General features: G+C 41.6%; 1 protein-coding gene across 1 annotated transcript in view; it reads left to right on the plus strand.

The window, feature by feature from the left end:
* Nucleotides 1-21,102, plus strand: part of COLGALT2 (collagen beta(1-O)galactosyltransferase 2) — an 89,570-nt gene continuing 68,468 nt past the window's right edge. The window contains exon 1 of the mRNA XM_069459736.1: nt 1-635. Within this exon, the coding sequence (XP_069315837.1) occupies nt 373-635 (263 nt within the window). The 5' untranslated portion in view covers nt 1-372. The remainder of the gene's footprint in view (nt 636-21,102) is intronic.

Below are 21,102 nucleotides of genomic sequence, written 5' to 3' on the forward strand. Positions count from 1 at the left end.
ACACCTCACAGCTCTGGGGGAAGCCACAGACCTCAGCTGTACAAGCTGAGCCTAGACTAGAGGAACTTTCCGCAGGACTGAGGACAAACAGCCCGGCGGCCGCGACGCTCTGCCAGCCTGGGGCTTAGGCGGGCGCCGGCGGCAGCAGGTACGCGGTGCGCACCCGCGCCAGGGCCTGGGCGGTGCGGTGGCGGCGGGAGGGTCCCGGGGGCTGCAGACGTCGGTGCCAGCGTGCGCGCGCGACCGGCGTGAGCGAGCCGCATCCCCGGGCCGCCCCTTGCAGCCTCCTCGCTCCCGGTGAGCCGCCGCCGCCCCTCCCCGCCGGCCTCGGGCGCCCTCGGGCAGTCCCCGCCGCCCGCCCCGGCCCGGAACATGGCTGCGCGCCCCGCCGCCACCCTCGCCTGGTCGCTGCTGCTCCTCTCCTCGGCCCTGCTCCGCGGCGGCTGCCGGGCGCGCTTTGCCGCCGAGCCGGACTCGGAGGACGATGAAGAGGAGGCGGTGGTTTTCCCCGAGTCGCCCCTGCAGAGACCCACGGTGCTGGTGGCCGTCCTCGCCCGCAACGCTGCGCACACGCTGCCGCACTTCCTCGGCTGCCTGGAGCGGCTGGACTACCCCAAGAGCAGGATGGCCATCTGGTGAGCGGGCGGGGGCGCCGCTGCAGGGCGAGGGGACCGCCGAGGGCACGCGGGAAACCTGGCGCGCACAGTCCCTCACCGCCGGCGGGAGTCCTGGGCGGGGCAGGCGGTCGGGCTGGGGAAGGACGCGCTGTCCTGTGCGCGCGTGGGGTGCTAATGGGGATCACCAGCCCACCGGAGCCCGTGTGGGCGGCGTGGGGATTAGGTGGCATCGTTCCTCCTTCCCCCTGCCACAGGCGGCTTGGGGAGACCCCTCAAGAGGGCTTTCAACTCTCAAGGTTTTCTCTTTCCCCATCTCATACTCCTGGCCCCGAAGTGACGGGATGGAGTGTCACTTCGCTGCCTTCCCCTCCAAACTCGACATATGGAAAGTAACTGCGCTGGCAAGGGGGCGTAGGGGTCCGCAGTGGTTGGGGTGGCGTAGAGTGCGCTGCTCTGACTTCCTGGAGCCCGGCTTCTGCTCCCACCTCAGAGGCTGGAAATGTGGCTCCTGGTTCTCCAAGGGGGACCGGACCCAGGGATGGAGATTGGGCGGGGTCCGCGGAGTCTCCCCAAGTACGCCACCAGCGCGGGTCCCGTCTCCTCCGAGCGCTCCAGGCTGTCCCGCCTGTGCATCCTCCTGGGGTGCATCCTCCTGGGGCGCATCCCCGCTGCAAATGCAAACCGCGTGGGGCGCCTTGGGGTACTGCGTCTTGGGGAGTCACGGAGCCGCCCTCGGAAAGATAAACAGTCAAGTTTTGTCCTCAGATGAAAGACCTCTGGGCCTGGGGAGAGGGCCAGGGGACCAGTGGGGGTGGCTGCCCGCCCCACCTGTAGAACTCGGTCCAGTCTTCCACCTTTTATAAACCCCAAGTATCAGTGGGAGACGAAGTTGGTGGCCGGGCGAGCTGTTAAGGGGCCAGGGGAGATGGGCTGCCGGGTCCCCGGAGGAAGACAGAGCCCCCGTCACTCTGGAGCACTTTCCATTTTGTGTTGGTAAACGGAGCTGTTCTCAGACGAGACACATCCTTAAAGCAGCGGTGGAGAGGAGGAGGAGTAAAAGCAGCCGCTGGAATTGGCAGCCCCAGGGTACCTGCAGGGAGAGGAGCCGAGGTGTGAAAGCAAACACGGTATAGTACTGCGCTGTGCTGCTACTTTCCTGACTGCCCCCACGGAGAAGGGCACATTATGTGGAAAGTGGGAGCGCTGGTACAGCCGGGTTTTAAACCAGAAGGAAGGATTTTTTTTTTTAACCACTTCAATACCAAAAGAAAATTTCACCAGTGTCAGTTCTCTTAGTTGCTTTTTCCAAAAGAGATGTCTTACAATATGGTCGTGGCCTTTATGCACTATTTAATTTTTAAGGACATTACAATATTTACTGTAAGAAGTTAGCGAGGGGTGAAACAGGTACCAAGCTTTGCTACCTAGTTTACAGACATTTCCTCCTTTATCACACAGTAAACTTTTCAGAGCAGTGCTATGATCCTTATTTTATGAACGAAGAAACTGAGGCTTCGGTTATTTCAGTAATTCACTTAAAGTCACAGAATTAAGAAATGGCAAAACTGGAATTTGAACCCAAGCTTGTCCCTAAAGATTGCCCTAAAAAGGTAGTGGCAATGGGAATATGACATAAATAAAACTTATATTAACCTATAAACTACAAATTAGGAGTCTTGAGTTGTTTATGACTAGCTTGATGGGTGATTTTGGGCCGGTTGCTTGGGATTGATAGGCATCAGTTTCCTCATCAATAAAATGAGGGAATTGGAATAAATTACTTCAAAAATTCTTTCTGGCTCCTGAATTTCATATATTTTATGATATGATTAGGATCAACTATCATCAATGTATATCCTAAATTCCCTGGATGTCCGAGATTATGTGGATATTGGTGTTCTTCTATTTATTAATATTTAGATGGGTAGGTTTCCAATTCAGAATAGACCTTTGGAATCTATTTTCCTTGATGGCCAGTGTTGGAAAATTAAAGAAGAATCTCAAGGGCCTTTGGCAACCTTTGAATCAGTCACTGAAGATTCTTCTTTAAAAAATATTGGTTATGTCTTAGAAACCCTGTATAATTTATTAGGTTATTATTAGGTATTGTTATTGTACAAATGCTAGTTTCTAAATAGTTCTTTACAGGTCTCAAAGTACTTTCACCAACTGTGTTCTCATTTGATCCTTACTGCCATTTTGTGAAGAAATAAAATTATCTCTATTTCACAGAAGAAGAAATTGTGTCTAAAGTAATTGACTTACTCAAGATTACATTTATTTATTAATTCCACAAATACTTAATAAGAGCTATTCATTTTCTGGTTTAATCTGCATAATGACTCTATCAGGTATACACTATTATTTTACCCTTTTACAGATGGGAGAACTGAGGCACAAAGAGGTTGTACAAGCACATGCTCCTAATAACCTTTTTTTGTAAGAACCAGTCAAGTTAGGGATGAAAAAAGTTTAGTAAGATGTGGTTCCTTACAGACAAACATGGCTCCTTTCACTGGGCAGAGTGAGGTGATCTGAATGGCATTTAAAGAGTTTGGGGGAGAACCAAAGGATTTTAAATCAGTTGTGTGGTCATGGAAGACTTCTTGAGGAGCTGACACTTATTTTGAACTGAGATTTGAAGGATGAATAGAAATCAATTAAAACTTGAGAAAGGAAGGTTCCAGAAATAGGGCACAGCAAGGCAAAATATAGTATTGGGGCATTAACCAGAGTTTGCTCTCAGGGGAGTTAAAGTGAGCGACAGGTCTAATGATTCCAAGTCTCCAATTATACCATAGGGTCTCTCCAGAAATACTGACTTCTAGACTAGCATAGGGGAATATTTGCCTGAGAAAGTTCTGGGATATAACGCTCCAAGGGAGGCAGTACCTCAGCTTAGGATGTTACCGCTTTAAGGGGTTTCTGCCAATTGCTTACCTCTAGTTTCTCATTCCCAAGCTCTATTCAACATTCTGAGATGCTAAACTGACTGGAATCCACTCTGCAAAGCCAGCACATGCCGGTGTCAAAAATTGCAGTGAGCTATCAAAACTTTACAAAACAGAACTATGTTGAATATAGAGCCTGGGGTGCCAGCTTCCTTTGGATCTGATCTTAGTAACTCACTCTGTGCAGACTTCCTCTTCTCATTCGTCCACTTACCTCCACGAAGGGCTGGAGGAGTGCCTGATAAAACTTCTCTTCTAGATGGGTCACTGAGGGGCCTGGCTCATTGATTACATTCAGACTTCCCCATGATATGACATTTTTTCTTACCTAGGGTTGTGGACCAGTTCTGCACTGCACATATAAGTGAAATGAGTACCAACAAACTGACCTCAAAGATTCCGCTAGCAGAGAATGTCTGTACTTAGTTAGCATCAAGCTTATTCAGATTGGGATGAATAAAGGAAAATTTATGTTTCAGAGATACTTTATACCAGCAAAAAGGAAAACTTTTTACATTTACTGGTCTGATCTCAAAATCCACCAAACTAATTGTTTTCTTTCAAATATTGCAACTCTGTGATAAGGAAGATAGTCCTTGTGCCATAATTAAAACCTGCACTAAGTTTATGAGAATCAGCATTGTACTGAGATGAAGGGAACTGTGAAGTGTTGTGACATGTGGCAGTGTACTTTAGTGGGTTGTCTTTAATTCAGTGGAGCCGTGAGCAAGTGGCCTTAGCAATAGAGAGAAGGCTGACCTCATCCCCCTTCCCAAACCTATGATTAAGGGGAGTGGGGTCAAGTACCATGATAGTGATAACTGGAGCATGGCACGGGGAAAAACATTGGCTCCAAACGAGACATTAAGATTGTGTTTTGGAGAGCCTGGTGTTGCTTGTGGGAAGACAGTTGGGATTCAGAGAGTCTGTGCAGGTACAAGGCAGTATCTGCTATGTAACTACAGAATGATTTGAGCATTTCATTTGGTAGAGTTTTAAAAAGTAATGTGCTAAACTGGGAACCATTTTATGGATTTTTAAGGAAAGACATGAGTTTAGTTGCGGCGAACATAAACAATGATGAGCTTCTACTGGTTCTGGGTTACTGGTCCTAACAGTTTGCATCCTACTTTATTTCTGCATCGTTTGAGGATGATCTTGAATTTATCTCCACATTCTAATGCCCAACCACTAGCATTTTGGTGAATGTTTAACTAGATACACGAATATACATGTTTTCATAAGATGTTCCTAAAATGTGATACTAATGACAGTTTTTAGCGCCAGTGGTGAGAATGGTGTCATATTAATATGTTATCATTACAATCTTGACTTTAAATGTGTACATTATCCCTATGGTTAGAAATTTTAGTTTATGGCTGAAAAAGTAGATAATACTTTAGTCCTCTTTTTTTCCATGAGTCTGTTTTCCTCACCTTTCTCCTCCTTTTCCTTATTTTTCCCAACCTGATAGTTTGGCACAGAGAAAGAGTATGCGGGCTCAGAGTCGCATAGACTAGGGCACAAATCTGTGTGATTGTGGGCACATTAGTGACCCTCTAAGACACAGCTTCCTCATCTGAAAATGACAAGTAATAACAACCACCTCAAAGAGTTGTTGTCACAAGTAAGTGAAAATGTCTTTTACATAAATGCTACTAAATAAATGATAGTTGCTATATCCTATCAATCTTTTCCTTTTTGTCCCATCTCTTTTACCTTTCTCTTTCAAAATAGTTTTTTAAATGTTCAAAAAGAACCCAATTTAGTTTCTTCTTTCCAACAAAAAATTATCAACGTAACGAAAACTAACATTTACGGAGGCACTTTTTTGAACACTTTGGTATAACTGATTTACCCCAGACAACATCCCTAGGTGGAGGTGCCATTAAAGTTTGCTCTCAGTTTACACAGGAGGAAACTGAGAAACAGAGAATGTAAATAATTTGCCTGAGGTCACGAAGCTAGTGCATGGTGGAGCCGGAATATGACCTAGGCAGCTCATGTCACAGACTGAGTACAGACGGTCTGTTTAAGATCATGAAAAGATCAATTAGTTCTAGTTTTTGCTTCTGTCAGTTGACCCAGCTTAAGGAGATAAGAACTCCAGTGTTCCTTTCAAATGAGAATAGTCGCTTCCGCTTGAGCGATGCAAGGGACTCAGTGGTTCCCTTCCGCTGTCTTGATAATTTCATCACTTAGCTCAGGCACTTTCTAGTTACTGAACTCTGCTCTATTTTGGTAGATGTCATAGAGACAGAATGAGACTAAATATGTGGGTTGTACATAAATATGCAGGTCACTTGCTGTGATCACAGTCACATAGGAACAGAAAGAAATTTCTCAAGTATTACCAATGGCAAAGGATTAAGGTAGCGCTAATCGTATACACATTGGCTACATTTCAGGTTCATACTGGTAAAACAGAGTCAGTTTTTCAGCCTTTTTAATTAGTGGTCTTACCTTTGATTGTCTCCTAAATTCAGCTTTATTCTAGATGCTTGGAGAAATTATCAATCCTTCCCCCAACCTCCAATTTCAAAATACAGTCGGACCTCAGAATTATGTATTTGCTTTGGGTAAAAATTGAAGTGACTAATAAATGTCACCAGTCCTACTCCAGTTATGACAGATTGCCTGCCTGCAGAATTAGAAAAAATGCCTAACTTGTCCTCGTTCTATTTTATTGAGTTGCATGCATGAGAAGCTAAAGCACAGGGCAGTTCAGGGATTTCCCCTAGTAAATTACACAGTGAATCAGTGTTGGAATGAGATGACTGATTTCTAGATTTTAAATCCTGTGTAGCTGTTTTAATGATGACTATTTTATAACAAATATTCCCTCACGGTTTAAACGAGCATGTCAGCTATTCTAAGCAGAGTTTAGTTTTCACAGACCCTGTGTTTAGCTCCTTTATCCAGATGATTCTGCCACTAACTTTCTTTGTGACTCCAGGTATATAAGCATATGCTACTTATGGTCCTTTTGCTTGTATGTCTCTGGTGGTTCCAGGAATGAACAATGAAAGCCTTGTAACTAGCAAAGCTGACGGTTGTGCCTTGGTCCTTTTTCCAACACTTAAATGTGCACTTGGGTCGTATCACTGTGTGGCACCGTCTCCAAGTCTACGGCACAGTATAGTAGCGCCATTATACAGCTTATATAGGTGCTGTAGTAGGAAAATTATAAGGCTTGTTCCTGTACATTTCTTCATAAAACATAACAATATACAGTGAAGTTAAAGTCAGGGAAAATTATTAGCCTACAGTGTGGTCACTAGATCTATTCCCCAGTTACCAGATTATGAAGAAATTTTACTACATGTGTTTAAATCATAGCCATTCTTCATCTGGAAGTACAAACTGTGTGTATTGTATATGTTTTGACATTTTTCTTCTCAAAGCAGTGACTTGTTTATTCAATTGAATTTAATCGATATGTTGTTAGCATATTAAAAATTGTTGATTTTAAAACATTTGAATCCCTTAAGGTCCTTGTGGATTTAAAAAATACTTTTAAATTATTTTAAGAATTTGATGCTCTTTTTCTTTTTAAGTGGAAAAGTAATATACTCACATAATTAAAATTCAAACGGTATGAGTTGGGAATATGATAAAAAGTGAATCCCCCCTCTCCATACCACCTGCCAGAGTGACCAATAATAGTAAGTTTCTTGTGTATTCCTCTAGAAACTTTCTATGCATATACATATATCCTTTTCATTTCAACCCAAATATGAATGTTTTATATATCCTGTTCTGCATAAGTATGATATCTTTAAATCCATCTCTCTCTCTCCCAGGTTCTTTGGACACTACCAGCCCACCTACAACTATGCCCCGGGTGGCACAATGAAAGCCAGCTTGGCCTCTAGAAAATCTGACCCTAAGCCCATTAAAAAAAAAAAAAAAAAACAAAAAAAAAAAAACACCTTTTTGGTTAAATGTAATATACATCCAAAAAATGTGTATATCATAAATGTATAACTTGATAACTTTTCACAAGCACAACATGCCCATGTAACTAGCCCCTGACCTTGCCAGGCCTGCATTTGTATACAGCAACTACTGTTAGGGCTGAGTGGCTGCTGTCCCCTTTGTCCAGGCAGCCAAGTCCCCATGAGGCCCACACTGTGCACACTTGCAATTCACCCCTGGCTGTCTGTTTTGGACTTGACTTACCTACCCGCATTGGCATGTGGTCTTGACTCTTGCTCTCTCCTCAGGCTGCTTAAGGAGCCCTAGGGTCCAAGTAGTAACTGCTTTTTGGAACCAGCAGGCTTGGCAAGCTGCCAGCAAGTGACCTAGTGGTAAAAAGGATCAGGATTGTATTACTTTTCTCTCAGCTCTCCTTTCCTCTGGTAGGAAAGCTGTGTTTTAATGTTCATAAAAGTAAGAAAGGATTCTTATTATAGGCAATAATGAAAACCCATGCAGAATATAAGTAGAGTGGCTGTAATTAATTCTCTGGAACTTTCTGCCATTCAAATCCATGAAAATGCAGCCATTTGTGGTTGGTGACTTTAGCCAAGTCTCTTGCATGAATTAAACCTTAGATTTGGCTGGAGGGCATTTCTTTTCCTCTCTAGGAGCACCATAGAGAAATCCTTTCAGACTTAGACTTTGAATAATACCTCCATAACATCCTGCCAGGGCTGAACTTATGACTTTGTAACATGTTTCACCTCCTTGAGGCAGCAGTTATTATTGTTTTAGTTGTTTGTCAAATTCAGCAAGCTGAGGCTGGTCCCCTGACTTCTTCGTTTAGCTGATGAGCATTTGTTCCTCTGCAAATATAATGCAAAATAATCCTCCTCCTTCCAAGGTTTTCTGATTAATGTTTGAAGACCCTTTAGAAGATGTGTATTTCAGAAACATGAATAAAATCATAACTAATGTTTCTGGGCTGCAGACTCCCCAAGAGTATGGCAGGAGACTGAGTCTGAGGGCAGGCTGCTGCCACGGAAGCATTTTCATGAGCACCTGATTTCATTGGCACCTTGTCTGTATTAGAACAGCTCGTTACCTTCCAGGTTGAATCACGTCAAGGCCTACAGAGGGATGTATCAGGCTGGAGAGAAGAGGTTCCTTAGATGAAACTTTCCCCATTTTGGCGGCCAAGCCCAAAAACCTGAGGGTAGCTCAAAATGCATACATTGTAGACAGTAGGGACCGACAACTCTTTCCAGCCTGTTTACTTCCTGAGAGTGATGGCATACGTTTTGGGATGGGGAGGGCAGTGGGCAAGCTTCTTATTTTCACAGGCAAGAGACTCTAAGAAAGGGAGTCTATGGATGTAGGTTGGTTGGCATTCTCCCCGAAAGCTGCGTTAAGTGAGAAACTGCTGCTCTTCAGGATCTTTAAAAAGGCAGAATTTGCTAGAGACTCACAGTGGAACTTAAATTCCTTGGATAGTTGTGAAAAATGTGGTTGTGGACATTTGGGGTTGTGGCATTCTCAACACGGAGTCCCTTGCTGGCCTAATAGGCTGCTTTTTGGTTTCTTGGCTGCCAGCCAGCCCCATAATCCTGTCCCAGCGCCACACACCACAGTGATTACAGTTAAGACCAGCCAAGATAGTGGAAAGTTGCTGCCAGGCGGAATCAGGATTTTTCATGTCATCACCGCACCGTTGAACAGCGAGCTTGTATGCGGCTCCCACGCTGCTGCTTTCTCCCCGCTGCAGGCAGGCTGGGCAGGAGAGCACTCAGACAGCCAAACGGTGTCTTGGACTGCAGACGGCTTTTGTGGCATTGGCATGTAAGGCTTGAAACAGCCAGCACACTAAAATATTTTAGAAAACTACAAGTCTCCTCTCTGCTTTTCCTCAATCTTGTTAGACTTTGAGATTTACTGGGCACATTATTTCCATTCTAGAATTTTCTCTAACAAGATAAACTATGGATTTCTAAAACAATGAATTAAAAAATGTTATGTACAACCTTTGACTTATTCGGCCATCACAGATTGTCTGTGCAGATAACTCTATGCAGATAATCCTGTTGAAATTAGTACTTAAGGTGGCCTAAAAGTGATTCACCCCCATTCATCTACTTTGCTTTTGGTATAAGGCTGCTGGGCTCGACTAGTGTTTCCCAAATACTGGTTCAGGGTCCAGCTGCATCTCAGCAGCTGGGGCATTTGTTAGATACGGAGGTTTCTGGGCCCCATTTCAGCCATATTCAATCAGATGTCCATGGGAGGGGCCCAGGAATCTGTACACAAGCACGTACACAAGTGATTTGGATGCACCTCTGGGTTTGGGAACTGCAGGAAATGAACTCCCAGAAGGCCCATTGAGGACTAGGGGATCTTCATAGGATGATCAAAGTACAGGACCATGGGCTTTGCAAAGTTTGGAAAGTTGGCATACTCAGGACTCTTCGAAACTCCAGATTCCAGATGCTTAAGCCATCAAAAAGGCCAAGGGGTTTTCTTATTAAGAGAAGTAGTAAGGTGCAGGATTACATAGGAGAAACACAGCCAGGCATGCATCATCTGCGGTTTTTTATTAAGTCAAGCACATGTATTCTCTTTCCATCCAACAGAGGCTATGCAAAAAAAAAATTTTTTTTTTAAGGCAATACCCCAAACTGTCAAGTGTATGAAGTTCCGTGCACTGGGGCACAGTATAAAATGGCACTTCCTTAAGCCCTTTTCTTCTCTGATGTGTATCTTACATGATGTGTTCATTAAGCATTTAGTTTTACAGAAGAAAAAATATCTATTGTTGAACATCTTTTAATAGAGTGTAGGGAAATCAAATCAGTGCATTTCCTTCAAAAAATGATAGTATTCATTTGTGCCACTTCAGTCCTCATATCCCCTGATGTTGGTTTCTTTGTTGCTTGTATTTAATTTTCCTACCCTTGCTTGATATTCTCTTTGGCATGCTGTTAAAAACTCCTTCCCTCATGTATGACAAATATAAATGCTCTATTAAAATAGCCTGTTTTTAGTGCTGGCAGTTAAGCCTTAATTACATGATTTCACAAAATCCCTAAACCTGGCATCTCCACTAGTTATAAACTCAAAATATAACTTTTCAGAAATTCACACTGTTCTGTTCTGCTGTGCAAAGGATTTTTCTGATTTTGCTGCTGCCGCACAAAGGTATGTCTTAAGTCGTCGATACAGCAGCATTATCACAACTGCACATACAATTGTAGCCTCCTAGGGGAAGTTCACAACTCAGTTGCTTAATCTTGTGCTGTTCCACACCCTGTTTTCTTGTGTTCTTTCAGTGGAAGGGCTATCAAAAATTCCACAGTAAGAGTTCTGAAGTTAATGAATCCATTTTCCTTTTTAATCCTTTTTCCTTCTCAAAAATATGAGCTGCGTTTCATTGCTTAGCATGTCCTCCAGCCAAGAAGATAATAATCACTTGAGGATGAAGTGAGCCTGGTACAGGGGAGGCTCCAGGAGAGTTGCCTCCAGCCAAAAGAAGCCTCTTTTATTTTTTTCCTCAGTGTGCAAATATCACCATTTTGTTATCTGTGTTGTCTTGTGAAAGGACCGGGAAGCATTGCTCATGCTGGGTCACTTTGAACAAGTCACATATCTGCAGTCCTCAGTTTTCTCACCTGTAATGTAAGGGAAATGTGCTAGAGTTGTGGTTCTCAAATGCAGCTGCTTCTTATTAAAAGAATCATTTGATGAGGTATTAAAAAATACTAATGCCTGGGCCACATCCCAGACCAATTAAGTCTGAATCTGTCTGGTAGAGCCAGAGCCATTGACACATTTTGAAAACTTCCCAGGGAGTGGTAATATGCAGTCTGGCTGCAAAACCTCTGGATGAAATGTTCTCTAGGGTCCCTTCCTGATCTAACATTCCCCCCCTTCATAGGAGTGACCATATCTGAATCATAACTCCGCATAGTCGATGCTTCCTGGACTCTCAGCCCAACTTTGTATCTTTTGGGGGTGGCCTTAAGGAATCGAATTTTTTCAGGAAGCTCATGGCATTTCATCCTGTTGTATACGGTGCCTAATGGTGTTGGCTAAGAATGTTGTCTCCTTTGGAAAGCATGTGCTTGATGGTGACTGAACTACCAGGCATGTGGCACCATGAGGGCCAGCCTTGCAAGGGCACATACTGGAGCTTCTTACGAAGCAGCTGTGTGTAGCAGAAGGAGCAGCATCTACCCAAGCTGTCCTTCCTTTGGCACACGGATGGCTACCTCTTAGCTAAGGGAGCCGCATGTATTAAGGCTTCTAAGCACGTGAGCCAGGCTCTGGCCAGCTTAGGATTCCTTCCTGCAGTATGTGTTTTGGTGTGTTGCCCAGCTTTGCTTTTAGGTTTTCTATTTCATATGGGTGTAGGGCCTCCAATCATCTCTGGGTATTGAATTTCTGATGTTACTTTTAATGGCTTTGAAGTTTAGCTTCTTTTATTTCTAGATTTGCATAAACAGTGCTGCCTTTGTCCTGTGGTCTTGTCACAGCTTCAAAGCTTTGACTGGGCATCAAAGACATACTGGATCCTCCTCTCTTAGGCATCAGATTGCAGCAATGCCAGCAGGTGACTGAATGCTACAGGCCCACTTCTGGGCCAGTTTTCTGTCTTTCAGTTAAAGAAGATTAAGTTAGATTCTGCCAAGTCCTCTTTGACAATGGTTCGGAATCTTAACAGCTTTTCATAATGCCTATGCAAATACTGGTAAACTAAAGAGAAACTGCTGGTGTTTGTCTAAAGAGGAAAAGTCAGCAACTCTCTGATATTTGCTGAACTCCCCTTGCCCTTTGAGAGGCAGATTATTAAATGTCCTTTTGCGAAGCATGGAACCTCCAGGCTCATTGGCCAGACTTTGCTACTGATGTTAGCTTTGTGAGGGCCAAAACCTCATTTTCCCATGTGTCTTCTTAAAATAAAGGCAGTAGTTGAACTTCACATATCCGCACATGGATTGTCTGTATTTTGAATATAGTGAGGCTAGTTTTGATAACAGGTCAGTTTGCTCCAATCATCCAATACACCCTTGAGCTACAACTCTGTCTCTATGCTGCCTAAGACTTGTGTGTTCAGATAACAGAGCCTAATTTTTATCTCAGCTTGGAAAAAAACTGGAAGGTATTCAGCAACATTCACATAAGGCATTCAAGCACCAGTTATATCTGATTCCTTACCTGTTTGCTATTTTGCATTGTCTATGCCATGCACCACCATATTTGCAGATTTTCTTGAATTCCCTTCCTTGCCTTGGTTGCCTCATCTTTACAATGAGCGTTGGATAAGCTAAACTTTAAAGACGCTTCTAACTACAGCATGATAGGTATTTGTGTGATAGTTCCACCACTGACACCATGAAAAATGAAACAATTCATTCTATAGCCACATTATTTAAGATAGGATTTTGAGCTTTTTTTTCTTTATTTGTACTGAGATTTGACTTCTTCTGTAGCTTTGACTTATCCATGTGTTAAGTCCTCGGTGATTAGACTGATGATTCATATCATATAAAATTAAAAAAAGAAATTTCCCTCTCACCTGAGTGAAAATGTCATGTCTTCCGTGAACAACAGCAGCCAAAAAGAAGGGCTGTGATGAGAAGAAAAAGAATCCAAAGAATTATGTCAGAAGACAGTTCCAGATCTGAAAACTGGGAAAACCATTGCTGTTGACACTAGGAATGGAATATTTGCAGCATGAGTGTCCATAGTGAAGGTGTTTGTTAGATTTAAGTTTTCTCATGCATGAAAAATAAGTAAGTGCAAGTCTTCCCTAGAATTTCCCTCAACTCCCTTTTTTTTGGAAAAGGCAAAAATAGGAGTTTGACATTTGCCATTGTGATGGGAAACAATATATGTGTTTGTTCTTTGCAAAAGCTGCTGGCCAGCCTGTAGGCAGTCTACTGCATGAGGAACGTGGTTTGCATCTGCACTTTGGGGGTTAGAAGAACCTGGCAGTTGGAAGTCAAGTCTCACCAGGCTAATGGGTTATTGCGCCGAAGTGATAACTGCTCCCAGGGAAGGGCTTTACTTCACAGTGGTGTCATTATATCATAGAAGTGGTAAATATTGATGATGCCTTCAGAGTCCAGAAGCCCGAGTACTGTAAAAAGTTCTTGTAACATGAAGTCTAGGGCCACCTCTTTTCTTGCTGATGCTTTACTTTAGGAGCAGAAGGAAAGTCGGGCGAAGTAGAGATATGGAAGACCGAGAATCGCTTGTCTGCTGAGTTTGAATTTATATACTACAGAAGAGTAAAATCAAGAAGGTAAAAATTTCCTTTTTCAAAGAGTCTTCCCATTGACAACTTACATTGCTGGGGTTCAGTTTCTAAAACCAAACTCTTCTCTTTCTGAGCCATAACTTATAAATAAAAAGCAAATCCTCCTGCTGGATCAGAATGATCTGGAGAAAGCTCTGCTCTTTGGCTGCCTCCCTCAGCCCTCTCCAGACTTGGCTACTCAGCTGATACTCTCCAGCTGTAAGACAGCTGCTTCATTTTCCTAAAATCTGCTGCCAGCTGTTTTGAGTTTCTGAAGGACGACTCTTCTAGAGTGCCATGGTGACACTGGGACTCTGGCGTGATCGCATAAAATGCCCTGTGAGTTTTTACTCTGCTGTCATAGTAAATGTGATTTAATAGACTGAGAGTGAAATCATTTCTGCCCTGAAGTAGAATGGATTTTGAAGTTTCTCTCTCTCTTCCATGTCATAGAGTTTCTGAGATTGAGTGTTGCTTCCCCCAATCTGTGCATCAGTTTTCAAGTTTTAGATAACAAATTGCCCTGGTGTTCTATAGCTTTGAACTAGAAAGCAAATAGTTTCCCTAAAAGGGACACTTTATTGTTCTGATGTCAAAGGAGCAGAGGGTAAATAAACCATAGTCTGTGTTTTACCTTCTGAAATCATTTCTCCTCATTGAATTTTTGGAGTTCTCATTTTAATGAAATCTCATTCTTACCAACATACATTTGACTCCATTTTCCTCTTTTCCAATGCTTTCCTTTTTATGTTTACAAAGAGGCATTTTTCTAGGTAGGTCTTAGTTAATTTATTGATGAATTGATCTATTTATTTATCCATATAGTTCGTTTTCGTGATTGTAGTAGAAATTCAGCTATCTTATCTGAAATAATTGGGAGAAGCTGTTCTTTCTTCGACTGTGTAAAAAAAATGATCATGACTTTTAAAAATACAGACAGGTAATTCTTATTTTCAGCAACTTAAAAAAAAATATTTGCCTTCTTTGGCCTTTGATCCCTGAGAAGACAAAGGTTACACATGGCCACAGTCTGTAGTTACTTTCCCCCTGGGTGGTAAAATAATCCACTATCATTTCCAGACCCCTGAACAATCAACTGTTAACAAGTGAGATCATTTTTGGTAGAAGAATTGCATATGTCATTGTCTCGAAAGAGACATCGGCTGCAGATTCTGACTGGGGACCTACTTCCAAATACTTGCTCAAATCCCTCCCAGCTTCGTCTGAACTTGACATTAATCCTACTTTGACATTTCAAAGAGTTTGAGAGCTGCACATTCCCAACTAAATAGATAGTAAAACAAAACCAGTAACTTGTTGCTAAATACAAAGTGAAAGGAATGACAGTAGTCATTTTATGATTTATTCTGTCAATGTGTTAGTCTGTTTTATGCTGCTATAGCAGACTACCACAGTCTGCGTAATAATTTACAATGAATAGAAATTTATTTGGCTCACGGTTCGGTAGGCTGGGCGGTCCAGGGTCGAGGAGCCTCTGGCGAGGGCCTTCTTGCAGTGTCATCCCATGGTGGAAGGGCAAAGAGAGGGCACGAGAGAGCAAGAGGGGCCAGACTTGTTATTTTGTGAGGATCCCACTCCCATGATAATGAACCCACTCCCTCGATAATGCCGTTAACCCATTCAAGAGGGCAGAGCCCTCACGTCCCAATCACCTCTTAAAGGTCCTATCTCCCAACACTGCTACATTGGGGATCGAATTTCCCCCCATGAACTTTGGGGGACACATTCAAACCATAACAGCCACTAAGAAGAAATAACATATTTTTCCCTGGCTCCTTAGAAAAGTAGAAAGCTTTGATTATTTCTTTAAAAGTCCTATAAATATTGAAGTAATATGTAAAAATATGAGGTTTCATGGCTATTTCTTGCCTTACCTCAAAGGCCTGCTGTTTGAAAATGGTGAACTGGAATCAGCAGTGTGGTAATGACCTTCACGATGCCTCCTGATACTCACTCCTCTGTAGTCTCCACCCAGGCTGACTTGTGTGACTTAATAGAGCAGGTGGAAGTGAGAGCCTTTGACTTCCCAGGCCAGGTCATAAGAGGCATTGCCATTTCTACCTTGCATTACTTGCTCTGGGGGATGCCAGCCCCCATGCCTGAGAACATTCTAGCAGTCCCAAGGAGAGGCCCATGTGGAGAGGAACTAAGGCCTGCAGCCAATGGCCAGCACCACATCCGAGTACAACCTATGAGACTTCAAGTGAGAATGTCCCAAGTGCCTGACCCACACAACCTAAGAACAGAACAAATGGCACTGTTTGAGGTGCTGGAGGTGCAGATATGGCCCCTGCTGTCGTGGAGCTTATGGTGTACTGCAGGAGAGAGATAATAAACAAGAAAATAAACAAACAAGATGATTTTAAAGGTAAGTGTTAAGGAGAAAGTGAAACAGGATAATGCGGTGGAGCTCTGATAGGACAGTACTTGACGGATAATGTGGTCGGAGAAGGGCTTTTGGAGAAGGAGATATTTCAGCCAAGCCTGAATGATGAGGAGCCACCTTGTCAGGATGGTGGGGAGGGGAGGGATGGGGAAAGTCAGGGTAATGGAAGAAAGCAAAGGAAGTTGATGTGGCTAAGCCCTTTTTGGACTTACATCAGATTTGCCTTCAGAATAGCATACCATTCTTCTTTGAGCTTCTTCTGGGGAGCGACATGGTCAATTTTCAATATCATCAACAACAACATAATATGTTTTTATTTTAATTCTTACCAATCCATTTAACTGTACAATTGAACATCCACAAGTTAGTGGAAATAAATATCATTTGTGCTGTTAACCTTTGCATATTATGTTAGCAAATTTCCTACTTTAACATCCTCTGCATCCTGATTTCACAGTGGAATATTCTCAAACGACTTTTTTTTTTTTTTTTTTTTTTGGCTTTACTGTCATCAGTAGCAATACTCACGAAGAATTAAAGTGCTTTATTTGAAAGCCACAAAAAAATTAAACAAAATATACCACCTTGACAATAAGTGAAGACCTTCTCTGCAGCCACCTATGAGTCTGACAACCAAGTGAGAGCTGGACACTGACGGATATGCATTTATCTCTTCTTCTCATACTTAAAGCACAGGTTGGGAGTGTTAGAAGGACCTGGTAAACTGACAGCATGCATTATTGAGTTTTAGGTGAATTATCTGCCATTCTCCTATACTTCTATCTTTTTTTCTTTAGGCATAGAGCAAAAGTATGCAAAAATATATAGATTGCTGTTTTGGATCCTGTTCTGCATCTTCCCACAGGAACTATTTGAATTCAGTCCTGTCTCTGTTCCCTTGGCTAACATCACAGCACATTAAATCTCGATTAAAAAGAACATTTCTCAAATTGGCTCTGGGCCAAACAGAGCGATTTGTCTTGGGTTTGCTTCAGTTTGTGCTTAAGTTCTGAGTCTCAACCGTAGAGTATTATATCTTGGAAAAACTCTTCTATTATTTTCAATTGTCTGAGGCTTTGTTTTTTTTTTTGTTTTTATCTCCAAAAACAGAAATAAGACTACCAAACATAAAGAATGTGAATTAAGAGTGATCTGCTTTAGTTGAATGTTTAGTTTCTATTTAATCTCCTAGTTTATGTATTAATATAACAGAGAACTTTGACATGCTCAAGGACAGGGTAAGAGTACTGACTGATTACTGACTTAAAAAGAAAAACCCTGTAAATCAATATTTGAGTTATGTTTCCTGCATAAACGCATTAGCTCTGTCCTGAGGAAAAGTCTCAATGCGTAATTATTTCAGGCCAGTGAGCTCATTGCTGTCTGCTTGGCAAAGCTCAGCTCTGGTTTCTTCATGAAAAATAAGATAACTGCCAGGATTTTTTCTGTCTCCTACCTGAGCCCTCACATGGACTGCTTTTCTCTCCAGAAGACTTAGATTCTTTAGGTGACTGGCATTTCCTCTGCCTTCCATGTAGTGTGACCAACAAGTGAGTTGGCATTGAGAAGCCAAAAATCAGAACAAAGAGCAACGATTCATTTATTTTTGAAAGAAGATGCACATTTATAGGAACCATGAGAAAGGACCTCAGCTGTTCAAATCCATGTGTTCAAATTCAAGATGTTTCAAAAAGTCTAAGCACTAATAAAATACTAATTATAATCTGGTTTGCTTTAGACAGATGAATGGCTCCACAATGAACCCTATTTGTTTTTTAAAAGGCTTTCCCTGCTCCCCTACATTTGGCATTCTTACTGCAGGCTCCTGGCAGAAAATATTTCTTCCTTCTCAGTTTATTCTGATCCCTGCTGTCTGGAGAATCTTCCAGCATATTAATTTATGACTTTGAGAGAGATTGCATACCCATTTCTGTAGGGACCTCTGCATCAAATTTGGCTCTAATATATCTCATACCTTCTCACTTATTTTGTGTAGTATTACAGTTTATATCTTATTAAATATTTAGATTTTCAAGGTAAAGTGGAGAATGTGTGTAGTCTGAAAAGGTTTATAGTGTTCTTTGATTTTGTTAGGAATGAAAAAGTTTCCTATGAATGAAATCATTGTTAGAATTTGTTTTCCATTTTGTTTACTTTGCTTCTAAAGATGTTTTGAAACCTTGATTTCTGGGAATGGAATTCTTTGTATGCTTCCTAGGAAAGGAAATGTAACACACCAGTTAGAATAGTTAATACTAGAGAAGGAATATTCTTCCTCCTAAAATACTATAGTATAACAAATCACCCACTTCCCCAATTTCAAATATAATAAGATGGGAAGAGGGGGTGTTCCATCTGTACAAGTTAAATCTCACAGATACAATTTTTAAAAGTAGTTTTGTTGTTTTCAAATATATATAGTAATTTAATGTAATGATAAACTTAGGAAATCAGTTTTAATTACTGTATGACAATTATATCTGCTTAGTGTCTTTATTGTTGTTATAGGAATTATTCTTCTAAAGAGTTTGTTTTCTCTAGTACCCTGTAATTTATAATACCTTTTACTTAATAGTGAGGGCTAATATTTATTGAACACTTGTTGTGTACCAAATGTTATAAGTTTCCATGAATTAACTCATTCTGAGCTCACAACAACCCGGTGAAACATACTATTAGTAGCAGCCTCATCTGACAAAGAAGAAACTGAAGTTCAGACAAATTAAGAGTTTTCAAAAGCTGCAGGCTTAGGGCAGAGCGGTGACCTGACCCAGCCCCCAGAAGCGGGTTAACTGTGAAGCTAATGAAGCTTGAGCTTCAGTCCCCCTGCCTGGGGGGCTCGGCACATGCATTCACATTTGTTTTGGGAAAACCTGCAGAAGGAAATACTTTATAAGCAATTGGCTAAGACCACCTGGCCAACTTTCCATCCATCACACTTCTTGTTTTGGGTGTCACTGGAGTGGCCATGGGCTCTTCTGCAATCTAGTTGAGAGAAAGTTGACTTGGGGATGCCCTTAATTGGGGGGTTGTGGAATAATGTGATTTACAGTCACTTCCATAAATTCCATTTAAGTGAATGATTCAGTTCTCATTAATGTCTAGTGAGAACAAAACTTCCATCAGAAACATACTTGATAATGCCGTGAATACAATTGAATATAATTATATAAACATACCAGGGGCATTTCTTTTTTGCTGTGGAAGTCACATGAAATAGAAGGTATTAGAATTGCTATGTTTGAAGAGCACAAACCTGAGGCAGCACTAGGAACAGTGACTGCATCTGAATATATAGATGTTTTCCATGTTGCAACACTGCAAGTTGTGTTCTGGAAATTTCAGAGCATCTTAGCCTGAAAAAACCCAGCAGTTCCATTTGAAACGGCGTATAAAACTGTGACCAACACAGGGAAGTGGCTTGAAAGTTTTCTAAAGTGTTAATAATAAAAAGCAAATTTCAGTGAACCTTGATTGAGAAAAGACTAAATTATATTGCTATTCTCTCTATACAAAAGACATTATAAATATTTATTACACAAAGCAATTGAAAGTACGTGAACAAAAATACAAGAAAGTAAATTTATAGAAGTATCTCAGGCAGTTATTAATGAATTATTTTCCTGGGTTTTGGATGTTTGTGGCATGTCTCGGCTTTTAAAAATTTGTTATAATTTATTTTCTCATTTGAAAGAAATACTTTATATGCTTCACATAAATATTTTTAAAATTCACATTTTATGTTTAATTTTACATTTGGAATTTTGTATCCCTTCTCTTAAAGTGGGTTCTCCCAAGTTATGTAAGCTTCAAGCCTCACAAAAGCCAGACTCAACCCTGCCCAGGTCCTTAGATTTTAAAACCCAGCAGCTGTCTTGCTGCACTAAATGCTCCTGGAGTGGTAGAAATATTCCTTTTAAAACCTTGTTTTTACTTTTGGCTGCCTCACAAACCAGCTGCACTTTCAGCTAAAGTTCCATGTTAGTGCTGTCTGAATTAATGAAGTTTAGCTTTATTTAACACTGCAATCTCACTGCTGAAAAAAAACAGCATCCTCAAATTTGTAGTTATAAAGAGTGTGTTAACACCCATGCTCATTTCCCACGATAAATGCTTTGCAAACATTCCATATGGCTGCTCTTGCCACATTGATTTGGATAATTCTTAGCACGAGAAGTCCCACTCCAGGCTTGCTCTAGATTAATAATTTCCTCCTGGCTCTTTGGTATAATTCAGTGCATGATAAAAATTTTAGTGACTGATAATTTATTATTAAAGTGGAAAATTCTAAATCATTTTGACTCTGAGACAAACAATAATTAAGGATCATTTAGTACCTAAAAACTTATTTTGTCACATTTTATTAACTGTCTGTGGCTTCTGAAACCACTGTGTGCCTACAAATAATGCCATCCATGACAGTTTGAGTCTTGGAGTAAGAATTGATTTTTATAGCATCTTTGGCATTTTAAGTTCTTCAGCATATTCACTAAAGTTAATAGTGACTGTCAATAAATTATATTGAGTTAGAATTTCTAATATGTTTGAATATCATACACATCTATGGCACCCACAGCTGGGACTTAGGATTTCTTCATAGTTTGATACATGCACCTTTTTATTTAATTTACCAAGTTCTCTGCACCACTCAGGAGATGTCCTGTGGAACCCTCTGGCTTGTCATATGCCGCCAAAGCATCATTTCTCCTTCACGCCAGCCCCATAGTTCCTTCTGCAGCTTCTTTCCCAACTTTTGGTGGAATGGCTTCATGCAGAAGGCCAGAAATCTGCTGCGTGGGATCTCAGAACTAAGAATGTTCCATAGGTACCTACACAGACAGAATGAGCACAATAGTCTGCATTTCACCACATTAGATGTGCAAACATGTGGAGGCATTCTTTTATTTATTCATT

Source organism: Eulemur rufifrons, chromosome 27, assembly GCF_041146395.1.
Source record: "Eulemur rufifrons isolate Redbay chromosome 27, OSU_ERuf_1, whole genome shotgun sequence".
Taxonomy (NCBI): Eukaryota; Metazoa; Chordata; class Mammalia; order Primates; family Lemuridae; genus Eulemur; species Eulemur rufifrons.